The 14,847-nt window shown below is 51.5% G+C and overlaps 2 protein-coding genes across 2 annotated transcripts; both read left to right on the top strand.

Moving 5' to 3' along the window:
* Window positions 1-2,648: 2,648 nt before the first annotated feature.
* Window positions 2,649-7,993, top strand: LOC123931870 (interferon lambda-4-like). Its single transcript, XM_045989509.1, has 4 exons — window positions 2,649-6,645; window positions 6,731-6,874; window positions 7,102-7,176; window positions 7,339-7,993. Exons 1-4 carry the CDS (start codon window positions 5,968-5,970, stop codon window positions 7,435-7,437), a joined length of 996 nt encoding a protein of 331 aa, XP_045845465.1. The 5' UTR covers window positions 2,649-5,967; the 3' UTR covers window positions 7,438-7,993.
* On the top strand, window positions 7,684-11,767 carry IFNL3 (interferon lambda 3). Its single transcript, XM_045986754.1, has 6 exons — window positions 7,684-7,702; window positions 10,455-10,630; window positions 10,925-11,002; window positions 11,253-11,396; window positions 11,499-11,582; window positions 11,669-11,767. Exons 1-6 carry the CDS (start codon window positions 7,684-7,686, stop codon window positions 11,765-11,767), a joined length of 600 nt encoding a protein of 199 aa, XP_045842710.1.
* Window positions 11,768-14,847: the final 3,080 nt, after the last annotated feature.

Here is a 14,847-nt window from a genome sequence, read left to right as displayed (position 1 = left end):
TAGTACCTAGGGTATACAAAGAAATCTGAAAACTCAACTGTAAAAACTTAAACAGTCCAGGAGCACCTGGCTGCCTCAGTGGGAGGAGTGTGCAACTCTTCATTTCGGGGTCCTGAGTTCAAGGCCCATGTTGGGAGTTGAGATTACTTAAATAAGTAAAACTTTAAAAAAGTTAACAGTCCAAATGGGAAATGGGCAAAAGAGACATTTCACCAAAGAAGATACACAGATGGAAGATAAGCACATGAAAAGACCTTCTAGGCCATTAGACAGATGCAAATTAAAACCACAGTGAAAGGAAAAAAAAAACCACAATGAGATCTCATTACACAGCTATCAGTATGGCTAAACCAAAAAATAATGACAACATCAAATGCTGGTGAGGATGTAGGAGAAAGTGAACATCCACCATTGGTGTGAATGCAGAAATGGTACAGCCCCGCTGGGAAAAAGGGTTGACAGTTTCTTAAAAAACTCAACATGCAACCACCACATGACCTAGCAGTTGTGATCCTGGACATTTATCCCTGAGAAATGGAGACTTATGTTCCCATAACATCTCCCATGTGAATGTTTATAGCAGTTTTATTTGTAATAGTCAAAAACCGGAAACAATCCTGGTGTCCTTTAACAGGTGATAGTTAAATAAACTGTAGTGTATACATACTATGGAATACCATTCAGCAATAAAAAGGAACACACTCAGGACACTTGGGCGGCGCAGTCCGTTGAGTGGTTGCCTTGGGCTCAGGTCATGATCCCAGGGTCCTGGGATTGAGTCCCGCATTGGGCTCCTTGCTCAGCAGAAAGCCTGCTTCTCTCTGACTCTGCCTGCTTGTGTTTTTTTCCTCTCTTTCTCTAACAAATAAATAAATGAAATCCTTTTTTAAAAGATTTTATTTATTTATTTATTTGACAGAGAGATCACAAGTAGGCAGAGAGGCAGGCAGAGAGAGAGGGGGAAGCAGGCTCCCCGCTTTAATCCACTGAGCCACCCAGGTGCCCCAATAAATAAAATCTTTAAAAAAAAAAAAAAGGAACACACTCTTTTTTCCGCCCAATTTATTTATTTTTATTTCTTTTAAAAGGAACACACTCTTGATACACAACTGTCTGTGTAAAGGTCCAGGGAATGATACCGGGTGCAAAGAGCCCATTGCCAAAAGTTACACACCATAGGATTCCATTTATATAACACTCTTGACAGGACAGAACACAGGGGCCCCTGCGTGGCTCAGTCAGTTAAGCCTCTGCCTTGGGCTCGGGTCATGATCCCGGGGTCCTGGGATCAAGCCCCGCGTGGGCTCCCTGCCCTGTGGGGAGCCTGCTTCTCCTTCTCCATCTGCCTCTCCCCCACCTCTCTCTCTCTCTCACTCTCCCTCTCTGTAAATCTAAAATTAGGTCAAAATAAAGAAGCTTAATCAACACAATTATGCACAAATATTATATATTGTCTCGGGAGCTGTATGATGTATCTCAAAACGTATAAAAAAGGTTTTCAAACATATATACCCCTAGTTGATTAATAGGGGCATATCTCTGGGGAGGGCATGGGAACTGGGGAGATGATCTTTGGAATAATCTCATCAATAATATTTTAGTTCCTGGGGTGGCTGGCTCCGTCCATGGAGCTTTTTGACTCTTTCTGACTCTTGTGGGTTTGAGTTGGAGCATCACGTTGAGTGGAGAGATTACTTAAAAATAAAATCATTAAAAAATAATATTTTATTTCCTTAAAGGAGAGGGGAATTCTACTTGAGTAGTTAAAAATGTAAACCAGCTCAGAGCGTCTGGCTGGCTCAGTTGGTGGAGCATGCAACTTTTGATCTCCAGGTCACGAGTTCAGGCCCCACATTGGGTGTAGAGATCGCTTGAAAATAAAATCTTAAAAAAAAAATTAAAACCAACTCATTGGTTATGGGGGAAATGCTAGCTCATTGATTCCTTAATTCCTGGTAGGATGAAAACATTTTGAGAGCTTTTAAAGAGGTAGAAACTGTTGATTTGATCTCTAGACCTGCTGATATGGCCTAGTAAAATGCTGAGCTTGCCCTCTGCTGAAAATCTCTAATTACCAGATCTTTTTTCTAGCCTGTACTGGGCCCGTAGACGCTGCATCTGTGAGTCTCCCCTGCCCTCTGGCTTATGGTTGGGTTCACCCAACAGGACGTGCTGGCAGGAGATTGAAGGGAGGAGGTGAGCAAGGCTGAGGTATTTATTCTCTGTCCTCCTGATGCCCTCCCTGCAGGGCTGAGGTCTGACAGTGGCTGCATTTCTGTTCCTCTACCTACAGCCTTGCTGTGACGGCCCCAGCTCTCCACATTACTAGCCACTGGATGCAATGCCATCCCTTGCTGCTTCCCTTAACCCGTCCACTTGGGCCCAGATTACACGTTTGTGTAGGTCACCTGCTTCCTGTATATTTCAATTTTTTTCCTGAGTTTTTTTGCACTGGGACTTTTATTGCGATAATTGCAGCTCTGCATGCTGTTGTCAGTAATAATACAGAGAGGGGCGCCTGGGTGGCTCAGTCAATTAAGTGTTTGCCTTCAGCTCAGGTCATGATCCTAGGGTCCTGGGATTGAGTCCAGCAATGGGCTTTTTGCTCAGCGGGGAGTCTGCTTCTCCCTCTGCCTCTGTCTCTCCTCCCTGCGTGTGTGCTCGCTCTCTCTCAAGTAAATAAATAAATAAAATCTTTAAAAAAAAACCTTTCTATTAGGTTGGTATCCATCTTAATCCACTAGGCTGCTTTAACCAAATACCACAGAGTAGGGGGTTCATGAACACAGAATTTATTTCTCACAGTGCTGGAGGCTGGAAAGTCCAAGATCAAGTGCCTGCATCATCACATGAGGACCCTCTTCCAGGAGGCAAAGTTCTCACGGGGTGGAAGGGATCTTGGGAGTTCTGTGGGATCACTTTCATAAGAGGACTAACCCGGTTCATGACTTCCTCACCTCTCAAAGTGAAGAACACCTTTGGTGGCCAGTAACCAAAACTCCAACTCAAGCTGATTGGAGCACTGGACAATTTATAGAACCAGAACTCCAGGATTTAGGTGATGTTTGATCCTGGACGACATCACGAGCCTCCCAGTTTTGTTTTGTTTTCTCTTTTGGGTCTCCCTTTCACAGGTGGGAAGGCTGTTTACCCTTACAAACTTCTAGAGGAATGCCAGCAGTTGGCTTGGCTTTACACTTCCTTCTTCTTCAGTGGGTAGAAGACAGCTTCTTTCCCCAAGATGTCCAAGACTGAGATTTATTCTTATTGGACTGGCTTAGGTCACATGTCCATAACCAACCCAATCACTGGAGCCAGGGAGACAACTGAGGCAACTAGCGGCAGCCAGGTCACATTCTCCATCCCAGAGATGGGGGTAGAGAGGGAGGGATGCACATCCTCTTCCCAAAACCATCTGACTCTCCAACTGAAACGGGGGATGCCAGGATGGATGCAGGAGAAGTAATGGAAGCTTGGAAACTATGCTGCATGGGTTCCTCAAGGGGGACGTCCTTTCTAGAATTTCCCTCATGATTTTTGGAGTCCTTACATTTCAGCCATTTTGATGTTTCTTTTTTCTTTTTCATCTTTTTCTCTTTTTTTTCCACTTTTGGATTAGTGTATTTCACTGCTACTGTCAAAGTGCAGGATTTTTTTTTAAAATCAAGAAGATCTAAGACCTTGTTTCCTTTCTCCCCACCCTCTCCTCCAAAAAACAGAAACAAAAACAAAACAAAACAAAACAAAAAAACCCCATGATTTTCTTGCCGTATTTTCCTCTCTGCAAATGCCAACCAGGACTTGATGCAGGAGGGCTGAGCGGAATTGGTCACATCGCCCCTTCTTCCATTTCTTTCAAACCCCAAGGGCACAGGCTCAGGAGACAAGTCGTGGATGGTGGGTAAAAGGCAAAATTCAAGCAGCTAGAGAGGGCCGACCAGCATGGGGTCGTGGGTGAGCTGGGGCCAAGGGGGCCAGTTCTCCATCCCCTCGGGTATGGTGGGGCCCGGCAGGGCATAGGCCAAGGCGGGGGAGGGGGGTTCCCTTGGAAAGCATGGACTCTCACCCTCTGGGGGTGGCCGGCTGCCTGCCACCACCTGGCACTGCGGGCTGCCACCTGGGCGGCCTTCAGGTGGGCGGACAAACGCACACACCATAGCCCAATGTCAGCCCATTTTGATGTTTCTTAAAACTTCTATGCCTTTGGGGGGCCTGGGCGTCTGCCCCTTGATTTCTGCTCAGGTCATGATCTCAGGGTCATGAGACCAAGCCCAAGTTGGGGTCTGCACGCAGCCCTGAATCTGCTTGCGATCCCCTCCCTCTCCTCCTCTCCCCCTCTGCACTCCCCCGACAGTGTTGGTGCTCTCTTTCTCTCTTAAACAAAAAAAAAAAAAAAAAAAAGCAAAACAAAAACCTCTATGCCTTTGAAGAAGACTTCCGCTGAAAAAACAAAGTAATTTTCTCATGATGCTGAGAAAGACCTACTTCTGAAAAAGTCACGACTTGCTTGTAATTATCAGCATTCATTAATGAATTTAATTATAATGAGTTAGACAGGGTCTCATGGTTGAACTTGCTGAAAATATACCTAAACTATTCTGTAGATGGGCAGATCAGTCTCTACAGATGAGGGAAGGTAGAACACCACTGACAGTAACGCAGTGTGTGGGGGGGGGGGGGGTCCCAAAGCCACATCTAGGAGCTGTGTGAGCTCAGGCAGGACCCGTAGCCTCTCTGTATCTCAGTTTCCTCATTGGCAAAAAATGTCAGCTAACAAGAGGACCTATGTCGAAATACTGCTGAGGAGAGTAAAGCAGTAAGTACAAGAGTAGAACTCCAAGTGGGGTCCGGTGGATGGGAAGTGTTCAGTACAATTCAGCTAATGATGACTATTAACCCTGATTCAAAAACTCATGTCTGGGGCGCCTGGGTGGCTCAGTGGGTTAAAGCCGCTGCCTTCCGCTCACGTCATGATCCTGGGGTCCTGGGATAGAGCCCCTCATCGGGCTCTCTGCTCCGCAGGGAGCCTGCTTCCTCCTCTTTCTCTGCCTGCCTCTCTGCCTACTTGTGATCTCTGTCTGTCAAATAAATAAATAAAATCTTTTAAAAAAAAAAAGAAAAAGAAAAACTCACGTCTGACCCTCCGCTCTTCAACAGCAAACTCACACTTAAAATCAGTACAGGAATGCCTATCATTTAATAGCAGACTCGGGAAGGAATGAGGAAAAGCCAGAGAGAACACAGAGGGGAGTTTTCAGAGTGAGAGAAAGATAAACCGAGAAAGACAGGAATTGAAGGACAAGAAGCGCCTGCCTGTGGGGCACTAGGCGCCCACAGTGTGAACTCCCCCCGAGGGCAGGCACTTGAGTGGGGACACCTGCCACTCCTGTCGTTGGGAAGGGAAGAAGTGGTCTGTTTTCAGATCATTCCTAGAGTGCAGAAGAAAGACCAAGGCAGGCGGAAAAGACAAACAGCTGTCCAGAAGACAGGAGCAGTTGGCTCAGGATAAAGGGTTGGGGCAGTCAGGGTTGGCACGGTACCCCGCGTGGGTAAAGTCCTCGCCTCATGGCAGGCATCCCACCCGGCCTGCCGCCAGCGCTGACGTTCGGAAAGCTTAGCGGAATGGCCAGGGAAAGCCCGATGGCTCACCCGGTCTCCGCCGCACACATAAAGCCGCCATGGGGGGCGCAGGCACCGCCGTCCAAGGTGGGCACCACGCCGGAGCCAGTGGGAGGCCCGTCCAGCTGCCGCACCAGGGAGGCACCGAGGGCACTCCGCAGGGGAGCGGCGAGCACAGAGAGGCCGACGCAGAGAGGGAGTCTCCGGGCTCCTGGTCTCTCCCGCCACCGCCACCGCCACCGCGTGTGCTCGGTGCCCGCGCTCTGAGGATCAGTCGGTGTGCGAGGCCCAGCAGAGGCAGGGGCTGGGCGTCTTGCCTGCCGTCCCTCGCTTTCTGCAGAAGCAGAGATGGGGCCGAGGGGCGCAGCCGCGCTGGCCGTGGCGCTGTGGGTCTTGGTGACCGCGATCGAGGCGGCGGACCCCGGCGTGGCGACGCCCCGGCGCTGCCTCCTGTCCCACTACCGCTCGCTGGACCCCAGGGCGCTGGCGGCCGTCAAGGCGCTGAGGGACCGCTACGTGAGTGATGCCCAGACGTCCCCACCCGGTCCCCCGAGCCCGAGGGCCCGCCGGGTCCCAGCCGCTGGTCCCGGTGTGCGACGGCCCTGGCGCCCCGCAGGGCGGCTGGGATCTCTGAGCAGGATTCTGAGCAGCAGATGTTGCGGGCCGCTGCGGGGAGAGGGCGGGAGCACCGACCCCGCCTCTGGGCCAGGCCCCCGAGGGCGCCCCCTGCAGGCGGGCTGGGCTCCACGTCGGGCCAAGGGGCTGGCTGCGCGAGGCCAAGCGTCGCGGGGTGCCTTCAGCCAGCGTTCGCGCCTTGCGAGAGCGGCGCGGTTCCGTGCACGATCCGCACAACCGTCCCGGCCAGGCGCGTTCCACGTGCAGGAATCCCCGCCGTCGCAGCGTTTCGGGGGCCTGGCGAGGAGGCCCAGCCTCACGCCGGCCCTTGTCCCGCAGGAGGAGGAGACGCTGAGCTGGAGGCTGCGCAACTGCTCATTCCGCCCAAGGAGGGATCGTCCGCGGCCCTGGGTGAGGAGGGCGAGCCGTCGCGGGGGATGGGGGACGGCGCGAGCCGGGGCGCGGCCTCGCTAACTGGCTTCCGCTCCCCGCGCAGTCTTGCGCGCGCCTCCGCGTCGTGGTCCGGGACCTGGCGGACGCCCAGGCGGTGCTGAGCAGCCTGTCGAGCCCTGATCGGTTCCCCGGCACCGGTCCGACCCTGGAGCTGCTGGCGGCCGCGCGACGGGACTTGGGGGCCTGCGTGAGTGCCGCCCGCGCCCCCGGCCCCTCGGGCCCTCCCAGCTCGCTCTTTGCCCCCGGCCTCCAGCCCAGACCCACCCGCTTGGCGGGTCTGTTCCGCAGCCACGATTCGCGTGGTGTCGGTGTCCCCCGATCCGGGCTTTGGTCTGTGACTGGGAGGGTCGCGGGCAGAGTGGCCGGGACACTCGCTTCTTCGCCGCCTCCATGGGCCTCGCGTCCCCCCTGCAGCTCGAGCTGGTCCGGCCGGGCTCGTGGAGGAAGTCCCTGCGGCCACCGAGGAGGCGTCCCCCAACACGGAGAGCTGTGAGCGGCGCAGGCGGTGGGGCGGTTAGACCGCAGGGAGGACCGTGGGAGGTGGAGGCGGGCTGGGAGCTGCGACTCTGAGCGGTGAGGGGACTTTGAGGGGACTTTGCCCGAAAGGGAATTCCTGGTTCAGCCCGGCTCCGCCTCCTTCCCGGGTTCCAGGACTCGCCTCGGTGCCACGAAGCCAACGTCATCTTCAACCTCCTGCGCCTGCTCACGTGGGACCTGAAGCTGGTGGCGAACTCGGGGCCTTGTCTCTGATCCCCGCGGCGGCTCTGCCTGGGACCCGCAGCTCTGCAGGCGGGCGGCTGCGGGGGACTGCCTTCTGCTGGCCCCCTGGAGCAGGCGGGTGTCTCAGCCAGTGGGCACTGAGGCTGGGGAGACTCAGCCTGCGCTGGCCGGACCTCGACCCACCTGTCCTGAGGGCCAGAGGGGCGGGTGTTTTTCGCAAGACCAGACCGAGTTCCCCCAGGGTGCAGCGATATTCCTGTGGGACGAGTTGTCACCATGATCCTTCGGGCGCCTGGTATGGCCGGAAGAGACGATAGATCTTGGAGTCTGCCTTGGTCGCTGACCCTCCACCCCACCACGTACCAGCGACCAGTTTCTCCTTCTGTGGTTACCAGAACCCCAGAGGTCCTCTTCCAGGACAGGTCCCACGCCGGATTTGGATCTTCAGCTCCCACTTTGAGATTGTATTAATCTGTGACTCTTGAATCTCCCTAGTGGGGAGGCCTCATACATTCCCTGAGGGATTTGGTAGGGAAAGGTCCTAAAGTTCTTAAGTTATTGTAGTTTTTGAATTCTGTTGCTTAAGGATGTTTTGTATTTGCAAAATTCCTGTGTTTATGTGCCATTCTGTCTGCTGGTGTTAATGTATTGCCAGTTATTAAACATTATTGCATTTTTGTTGGTTGTTTCCCCTGTGACCATTTTGGGGGTGTACTGTTCAGTAAAAATGCTGAGCCAGGGAGATCAGGTAACTTGAATTTCAATTCTGACCTTGTCATTTAATTATGGAGTAACTCCGGGCAAATTCCTTCTCTCTGAGCCTTGGTTTTCTCATCTATACAATGACATTATTATACTATCCTTGCAAGTGAGTAATGTACGTTGAAATAGTATTTATAAAGCTTCCCGGTGAGGTCATAGTGTGGCCTTAATAAGTGGTCTCCATTAAAGAACCACATACACATAAGTACACAAACAATTGTACTTTTTTTAAACTTGTCCAGATTTGTGGGCTGGCAATCTTTGTTGCTAACTGCATGCCTCATTCTCAAGGTCACACAGCTATGAGGATCAGAGCCAGGTCTGAACCCTGGACCCTTTAGTTCCAGGGTCTGGAAGTGCTCTTAACCACCCCACTGAACTGCCTTTGTAAGAAAAACAAGTATGAAGTTCAGGAATTTTGAGATAAAATGTCAGTTTTCCAATTCACGGTTGAGAGGCAATGTCTTCTCCCCTGATGGAAGGCTCCTGCAATTGACAGAAATTAACCAGTGCACTGGAAGGTGAGTTGGGTACATCCCTGCTCTTGGTTTTGAAACATTTTTATATGTCAGGCTTAATGATTTTTCCCAGCTGAGGACTTCTGTCTGCCCTGTCTCTGGAATTATGAATGAGGGAAAGTCAAGTGTCAAAAAGTACTCAACACCTCTCCCCCAAAATTCATCACCTCCAGGTCCAGAGGATCTAGCAACACAAAGGCCAGAGATTATAGTGGATACCATCTTGGTGCAAGACAAAATTCATTACCATCCAGTCCTCATCAGTTACTTGCTGTGTGTGCCCTTGGTCAGGTCTCTTAACCTCTCTGAGTCCCTGCAGGTTACTTCTTACTTATAAGGTAGACAAAGCCCAGAATGTGCTTGGTGTTAATGTAGGTATTCAATTCTACATTGTGGCAAAACCTCTGTGACCAGGTGAGACATGTAAGTGCTCAACAAAATGGGGGTGTCTCTGTTTTCCTTTTGCGCGACTGTTGCCGTTACCCACAAGGCTCCTTCCTCGGATCACATGGCTCCTTTCCGCACCTCCTTTAGGACTTTGCTCAGACGTCATTTTCTCAGGCCACCTCATGAATACAAACTCCCTCCTGCTCTCTGCTCTCATCTCTGGGCATGATCTCTCCCCCCACCCATTTTCTGTTTCCTGACATAATACACACCATGTGCTCCCCACGCCCCCCACCCCTGCCTACAACACTGTCTGTTACTCCTCTCTAGTAATGAACTCTGTGAAGGATTGTTTTATGTATGTTTCTTTGTTTTCTGTGCTCAATTCCTGGCACTTTGGACAGTGCCTGGGACTGAATAAGTACTCGGTACATAAATGAAGGCATTTGTCACAACAGAGCTGGTTCCCTTGAAGGTTATGGGCACACCCCAAATCCTTAGCAGAGCGTGATAATCCTGGGACCTTCCGTGCCTGGACAAGGAAAGATGTTCGTGGAGGCTCTCCTCCTTCCCCTTTCTCTCTCTGTGGATAGCAGGTGGGGACAGGTGGGGAGAGAGCTGGGGTCCTCTCTTAATTCTTGGCTGTTTTGTTTTCTGACTCTCTCTTCCTGTACTCAGCACCCTTCCCCCACCCCTACACAGCCTCCCTCTTGGAAGTTCCAGGTTCTTTATGGCACCAGCCCCTAAGGGTGCCTTTTTCCTCCCTTCCCTGCATGAGGGCATCCCACAGAAAGGGAAGTCCCTCTGGGCCCCTCCCATCCCAGGCCTGAATCTAACCCCCTTCTGGCACCGTGAGTCCTCCTGGCAGGGCCGGAGCTGCCCCAGCCCTGACGGTTCATCTTCCGAACTCACCTTCACGCAGGTAAACACTGAATCAGAGTTCAGTTTCTCTTTCGCTCCCAAGGCTCAGCTGGCTCTGGGCTTTCCCCGGCTGGGGCCTCCCCTGGTGGTGGATGTCAACCTGGGGCTGTGTTTTCACTTTTCCTACATCAGCTGGAGTTGCCCGTCTGTCCAGGTTAAAAGCTGCACCATGGGGCTCAGGCAGGAGTCACACAGACGAAGCTGGAAGTTCAGAGACGCAGACAGGACAGTCTCCAGGGTTCCAGAGGAGGACACTGAAGTCAGAGACACCCACTGAGACTGAGTGAGGATCCCAGGCGACAGCCTCGAAGGGAACATCTGGATTCTCCTATTGGCTGAAGGAGACGAGCATCCAGGAACGAAGCTGGGTGAGCCCTCTAGCATGGCCCGTGACCCTCACCTCACCCTCAGCGCCTGATGCTCCCTGACCCCTCTCCTTTCTGTCCTTCTGCATCACAGATATGGCCGTGGGCTGCCTGCTGGTGCTGATAGCTATGGTGCTGACCCGGACAGGAGGAGTTCCTGGCCCCAAGCCCCTGGAAGTCTTCCCCGATGCAGGGGGCTGCCACTTGGCCCAGTTCCAGTCTCTGTCCCCGCAAGAGCTGCAGGCCTTCAAGAAGGCCAAGGACACCTTTGTGAGTCTCCCCACTGTCCCACCTGCTGTGGGCTAACCTCCCCCTTGCCCACTGCCTCTCTAGGTCACCATGCTGCTCTCCCCCAGAGGAGGATCTGCACCCTTCCCTCGCTGGGCTAACCTCCCCCAGGCCGTCGTGGGCAGACTCAGGGCCTCCCAGGGTCGAGGTGCCTCTACCCTCCTTTTACAAGTTAACTTCGGTTCCTCCTGCTGTTAGCATCATCTGGTCCTACTGGATGTTCTCCCCTCTGTCCCACCTACTGGGGGCTGACCTCTCTCTGCCTTTACTCTCCAGGAAGAGTCGCTCTCCCTGAAGTCTTGGAGCTGCCGCCCCCGCCTCTTCCCCAGGACCTGGGACCTACAGCAGCTGCAGGTGAGGGACGGCCAGGCCCACCCCTGCCTTCCCCTGCTCCTTACTGGGCCCCTTCACCTTCTCCTTCCCACGTGTCCCTCTCTCCTCATTCTCCCCCACTAGCACCACACACGGCTTCCCCTCCCTGAGCACTCTGGCTGTGCCCTCTCACCTGTCCCCTGACTGTCACCTTTGCCTGGCCCTTCCTCAGTCCTCCCCACCTGTCCTCTCTCGCGTGCAACTCTCACCTGTCTCCGTCTCCCGACCTCAGGTGTGGGAGCGCCCTGTGGCCTTGGAGGCCGAGGTGGCCTTGACCCTGAAGGTCCTGGAGACCATGGCTGACAGGTCTCTGGGGAGTATCCTGGACCAGCCCCTTCACATGCTGCGCCACATCCAGTCTGAGCTCCAGGCCTGCGTGAGTGCTTGGGGCACCTGGGTCCTGTCTGTGCTCTGACCGCCTGTACCTCCCCCTCCACCATAGGCCCCCGCCTCACCCACCACCCTCCTCTGCCCACAGGTGGAAGCTCAGCCCCCTGCAGGACCCCAGCCCCGAGGCCGCCTCCACCACTGGCTGCACCGGCTCCACGAGGCCCCAAAGAAGGTGGGTGACCAGGGAGGGCCAGTGTCTGGGGACAACCGGGAGCCCAGATGATGGACAGCCAGTGACCCAGCCCTTTCTCCCCACAGGAGCCCCTTGGCTGCCTGGAAACCTCTGTCATGTTCAACCTTTTTCGCCTCCTTACCCGGGACCTGAAATGCGTGGCCAGTGGAGACCTGTGCGCGTGATCCCCGAGACCCACCTGTCCCTGTCCCGACATCCCAGCCATACTTATGCAGCAGCCACGTTTCTTAATGTATTGCCACCAAATCATTATTTATGTATTTATGTGCAGGGATTCTCAACGTGGACCCGATAAAATGTTTATTTTTCTACTTTGTATAAAAAGTTTTGCCAATAAAAAAGTGAAAGAAACAACCCTCCTTGTAGATTGTGGGTTTGTGTGGTATAAGTTTTTAGGCTTTTTTGTTTTTCTGGGGTTTTGTTGTTGTTGTTGTTTTGGTTGTTTGGGTTTTTTTGTTTGTTTGTTTGTTTGTTTGTTTGTTTTGCTGCGATAACCAATTATCACAAACTTAGCTCCAAACAAGACAGATCTCATGGTTCTGCAGGTCAGAAATCCTGGTGGGCGTGGTAGTTCCTTTGCTGTGGGTCTCACGAGGCTGAACAAAGTGCTGCTGGCTGGATTTTTATTGGGGGGCCCTCTGGGAAGAACCTGTTTCCAAGCTTATTCCAGTTGTCTTGTCGTTGCAAGACAGAGGTCTCTGTTCCCTTGAGACATTGTTATAGTCCATCCTTAGCTCTTGGTGGCCTCTTTCTGGTCTTGGTACATGGGACCCTACATAATGCATCTAGCCCCAAACTCTGGTATCTGACACCTCAGGTCAATGACCATGGTTTTCTGCTTGAGTTCGAGCTGTCCCTTGTTGCTTGCACAGAGATGCCTCCCGAGGGGAAAAGTTGTATAAACTTAGATCTCACACAGTGCCTTTAAAGATTGAATCCTCTCCAGTTTTTGCCTGGCTCTGGTTTCTCTCTAGTGCCTCCAAATAGTTGTTTTTAATTTTTCAAGTTAAAAAAAATATGTTGGGGGGAGGGGCAGAGGGAGAGAGAGAATCCTAAGCAGGCTCCATGCCCAACGCAGAGCCTGACATGAGACTTGATCTTATATGACCCTGATATCATAACGCCCTCAGGAATTAAGAGTCAGACACCTAACAGACTGAGCCACCCAGGCACACCTAAATAGTTGCTTTTTAAAAAAATTTTTGTATATTTTAATTTTTTTACAAAAGATTTATTTATTTTGGAGAGAGAGAGAGAGAGGGAGAGTGGGAGGAAGTGGCAGAGGGAGAGAGAGTCCCAAACAGACTCTGCACTGAGAACAGAATCCGACACTGGGCTCCAGCTTGTGACCCCAAGATCAAGACACTGATATCATGACCTGAGCCAAAGCCAAGAGTTGGACACGTAACTGAGAGCACAATCCAGGTACCCTTAAATAGTTGTGTTTTGGGGGCACCTGGGTAGCTCAGTCAGTTAATCATCTGCCTTTGGCTCATGTCAGGTCCCGGAGTCCAGGGATCGAGCCCCACGTCGGGTTCCATGCTCTGTGGGTAATCTGCTTCTCCCTCTCCCACTCCTCCTGCTGGTTCTGTCTCTCTCACTGTGTCTCTCTCTGTCAAATAAATGAATAACAGTTTTAAAAAATAGTTGTGTTTTTTAAGAAGATTTTATTTATTTATTTGTCAGAGAGAGAACATAAGCAGGGGGAGAGGCAGGCAGGGGGAGAGGCAGGCAGAGGGAGAAGCAGGGTTTCCACCTGATGCAGGACTTGATCTCAGGACCCTGGGATCATGACCTGAGCTGAAGGCAGACACTTAACTAACTGAGCCACCCAGGCATCCCCTTATATAGTTGTTTTTTAAAAAATAATTTTGTCCAGGGATGCCTGGGTGGCTCGGTTGATTAAACGTCTGCCTTTGGCATAGGTCATGGTCCCAGGGTCCTTGGGATCAAGTCCCTCATTGGGCTCCTTGCTCAGCGGGGAGCCTGTTTCTCCCTCTGCTTGCAGCTCTCCCTGCTTGTACTTTCACTCTCTCACTCACATGTGTGCACTTTGTCGCTAGGAAATAAATAAATAAAATCTTTTAAAAAATCATTTTGTCCAGATATGAACAGACATTTCTGCAAAGAAGACATCCAGATGGCCAACAGACACAGAAAAAGTGCTCCACATCACTCAGCATCAGAGAAATACAAATCAAAACCACAATGAGATATCACCTCACACCAGTCAGAATGGCTAAAATTAACAAGTCAGGAAATGCCAGATGCTGGCGAGGATGCGGAGAAAGGGGAACCCTCCTACACTGTTGGTGGGAATGCAAGCTGGTGCAACCACTCTGGAAAACAGCATGGAGGTTCCTCAAAAGGTTGAAAATAGAACTACCCTATGACCCAGCAATTGCACTACTAGGTATTTACCCTAAAGATACAAACGTAGTGATCTGAAGGGGCACGTGCACCCGAATGTTTATAGCAGCAATGTCTACAATAGCCAAACAATGGAAAGAACCTAGATGTCCATCAACAGATGAATGGATAAAGAAGATGTGGTATATATACACAATGGAATACTATGCATCTCCATCAAAAGAAATGAAATCTTGCCATTTGCGATGACGTGGATGGAACTAGAGGGTATCATGCTTAGTGAAATAAGTCAATCGGAGAAAGACAACTATCATATGATCTCCCTGATATAAGGACGTGGAGATGCAACATGGGGGGTTAGGGGGATAGGAGAAGAATAAATGAAACAAGATGGGATTGGGAGGGAGACAAACCATAAGTGACTCTTAATCTCACAAAACAAACTGAGGGTTGCTGGGGGGAGGAGGGGTTGGGAGGGAGAGCATTATGGACATTGGGGAGGGTATGTGTTATGGAGAGTGCTGTGAAGTGTGTAAACCTGGCGATTCACAGACCTGTACCCCTGGGGATAAAAATACATTATATGTTTATAAAAAAATAAGAAATAAATAAAAACTTTAAAAAAATCATTTTGTCCAGAGTTAGTCATTGTTGTCTGTGCAGAAGGTAGTCAGTACCCTCTCACCTGTCCCTGTCCCATCCTTTTCCCTCTGTGGTTCACCTTCAGATGAATGATTCCACTTGGGTCCCTCCTGTGCCTGTAGACACATGTCAGCTGGGCTTTGACTGATCTGAAGGTTTGACGGACTTGGATGCCATTGACGGCTCACTCATATGGCTGACTGTGAGCTCAGCCAGGAATGTTGACCAGAAC

Source organism: Meles meles, chromosome 19 (assembly GCF_922984935.1).
Source record: "Meles meles chromosome 19, mMelMel3.1 paternal haplotype, whole genome shotgun sequence".
Lineage (NCBI taxonomy): Eukaryota > Metazoa > Chordata > Mammalia > Carnivora > Mustelidae > Meles > Meles meles.
This window is presented reverse-complemented; position numbering and strand designations above follow the sequence as displayed.

What these genes read in the sequence shown, in the direction of transcription:
- LOC123931870 (XM_045989509.1), top strand. Translation starts at nt 5,968, where the DNA reads ATGGGGCCGAGGGGCGCAGCCGCGCTGGCCGTGGCGCTGTGGGTCTTG. An exon ending in GGGATCGTCCGCGGCCCTGG is followed by an intron (nt 6,646 to 6,730) that starts GTGAGGAGGGCG and finishes CTCCCCGCGCAG; the next exon opens with TCTTGCGCGCGCCTCCGCGT. An exon ending in GTCCCCCAACACGGAGAGCT is followed by an intron (nt 7,177 to 7,338) that starts GTGAGCGGCGCA and finishes CCCGGGTTCCAG; the next exon opens with GACTCGCCTCGGTGCCACGA.
- IFNL3 (XM_045986754.1), top strand. An exon ending in GGGACCTACAGCAGCTGCAG is followed by an intron (nt 11,003 to 11,252) that starts GTGAGGGACGGC and finishes TCCCGACCTCAG; the next exon opens with GTGTGGGAGCGCCCTGTGGC. An exon ending in TCCACGAGGCCCCAAAGAAG is followed by an intron (nt 11,583 to 11,668) that starts GTGGGTGACCAG and finishes TTCTCCCCACAG; the next exon opens with GAGCCCCTTGGCTGCCTGGA.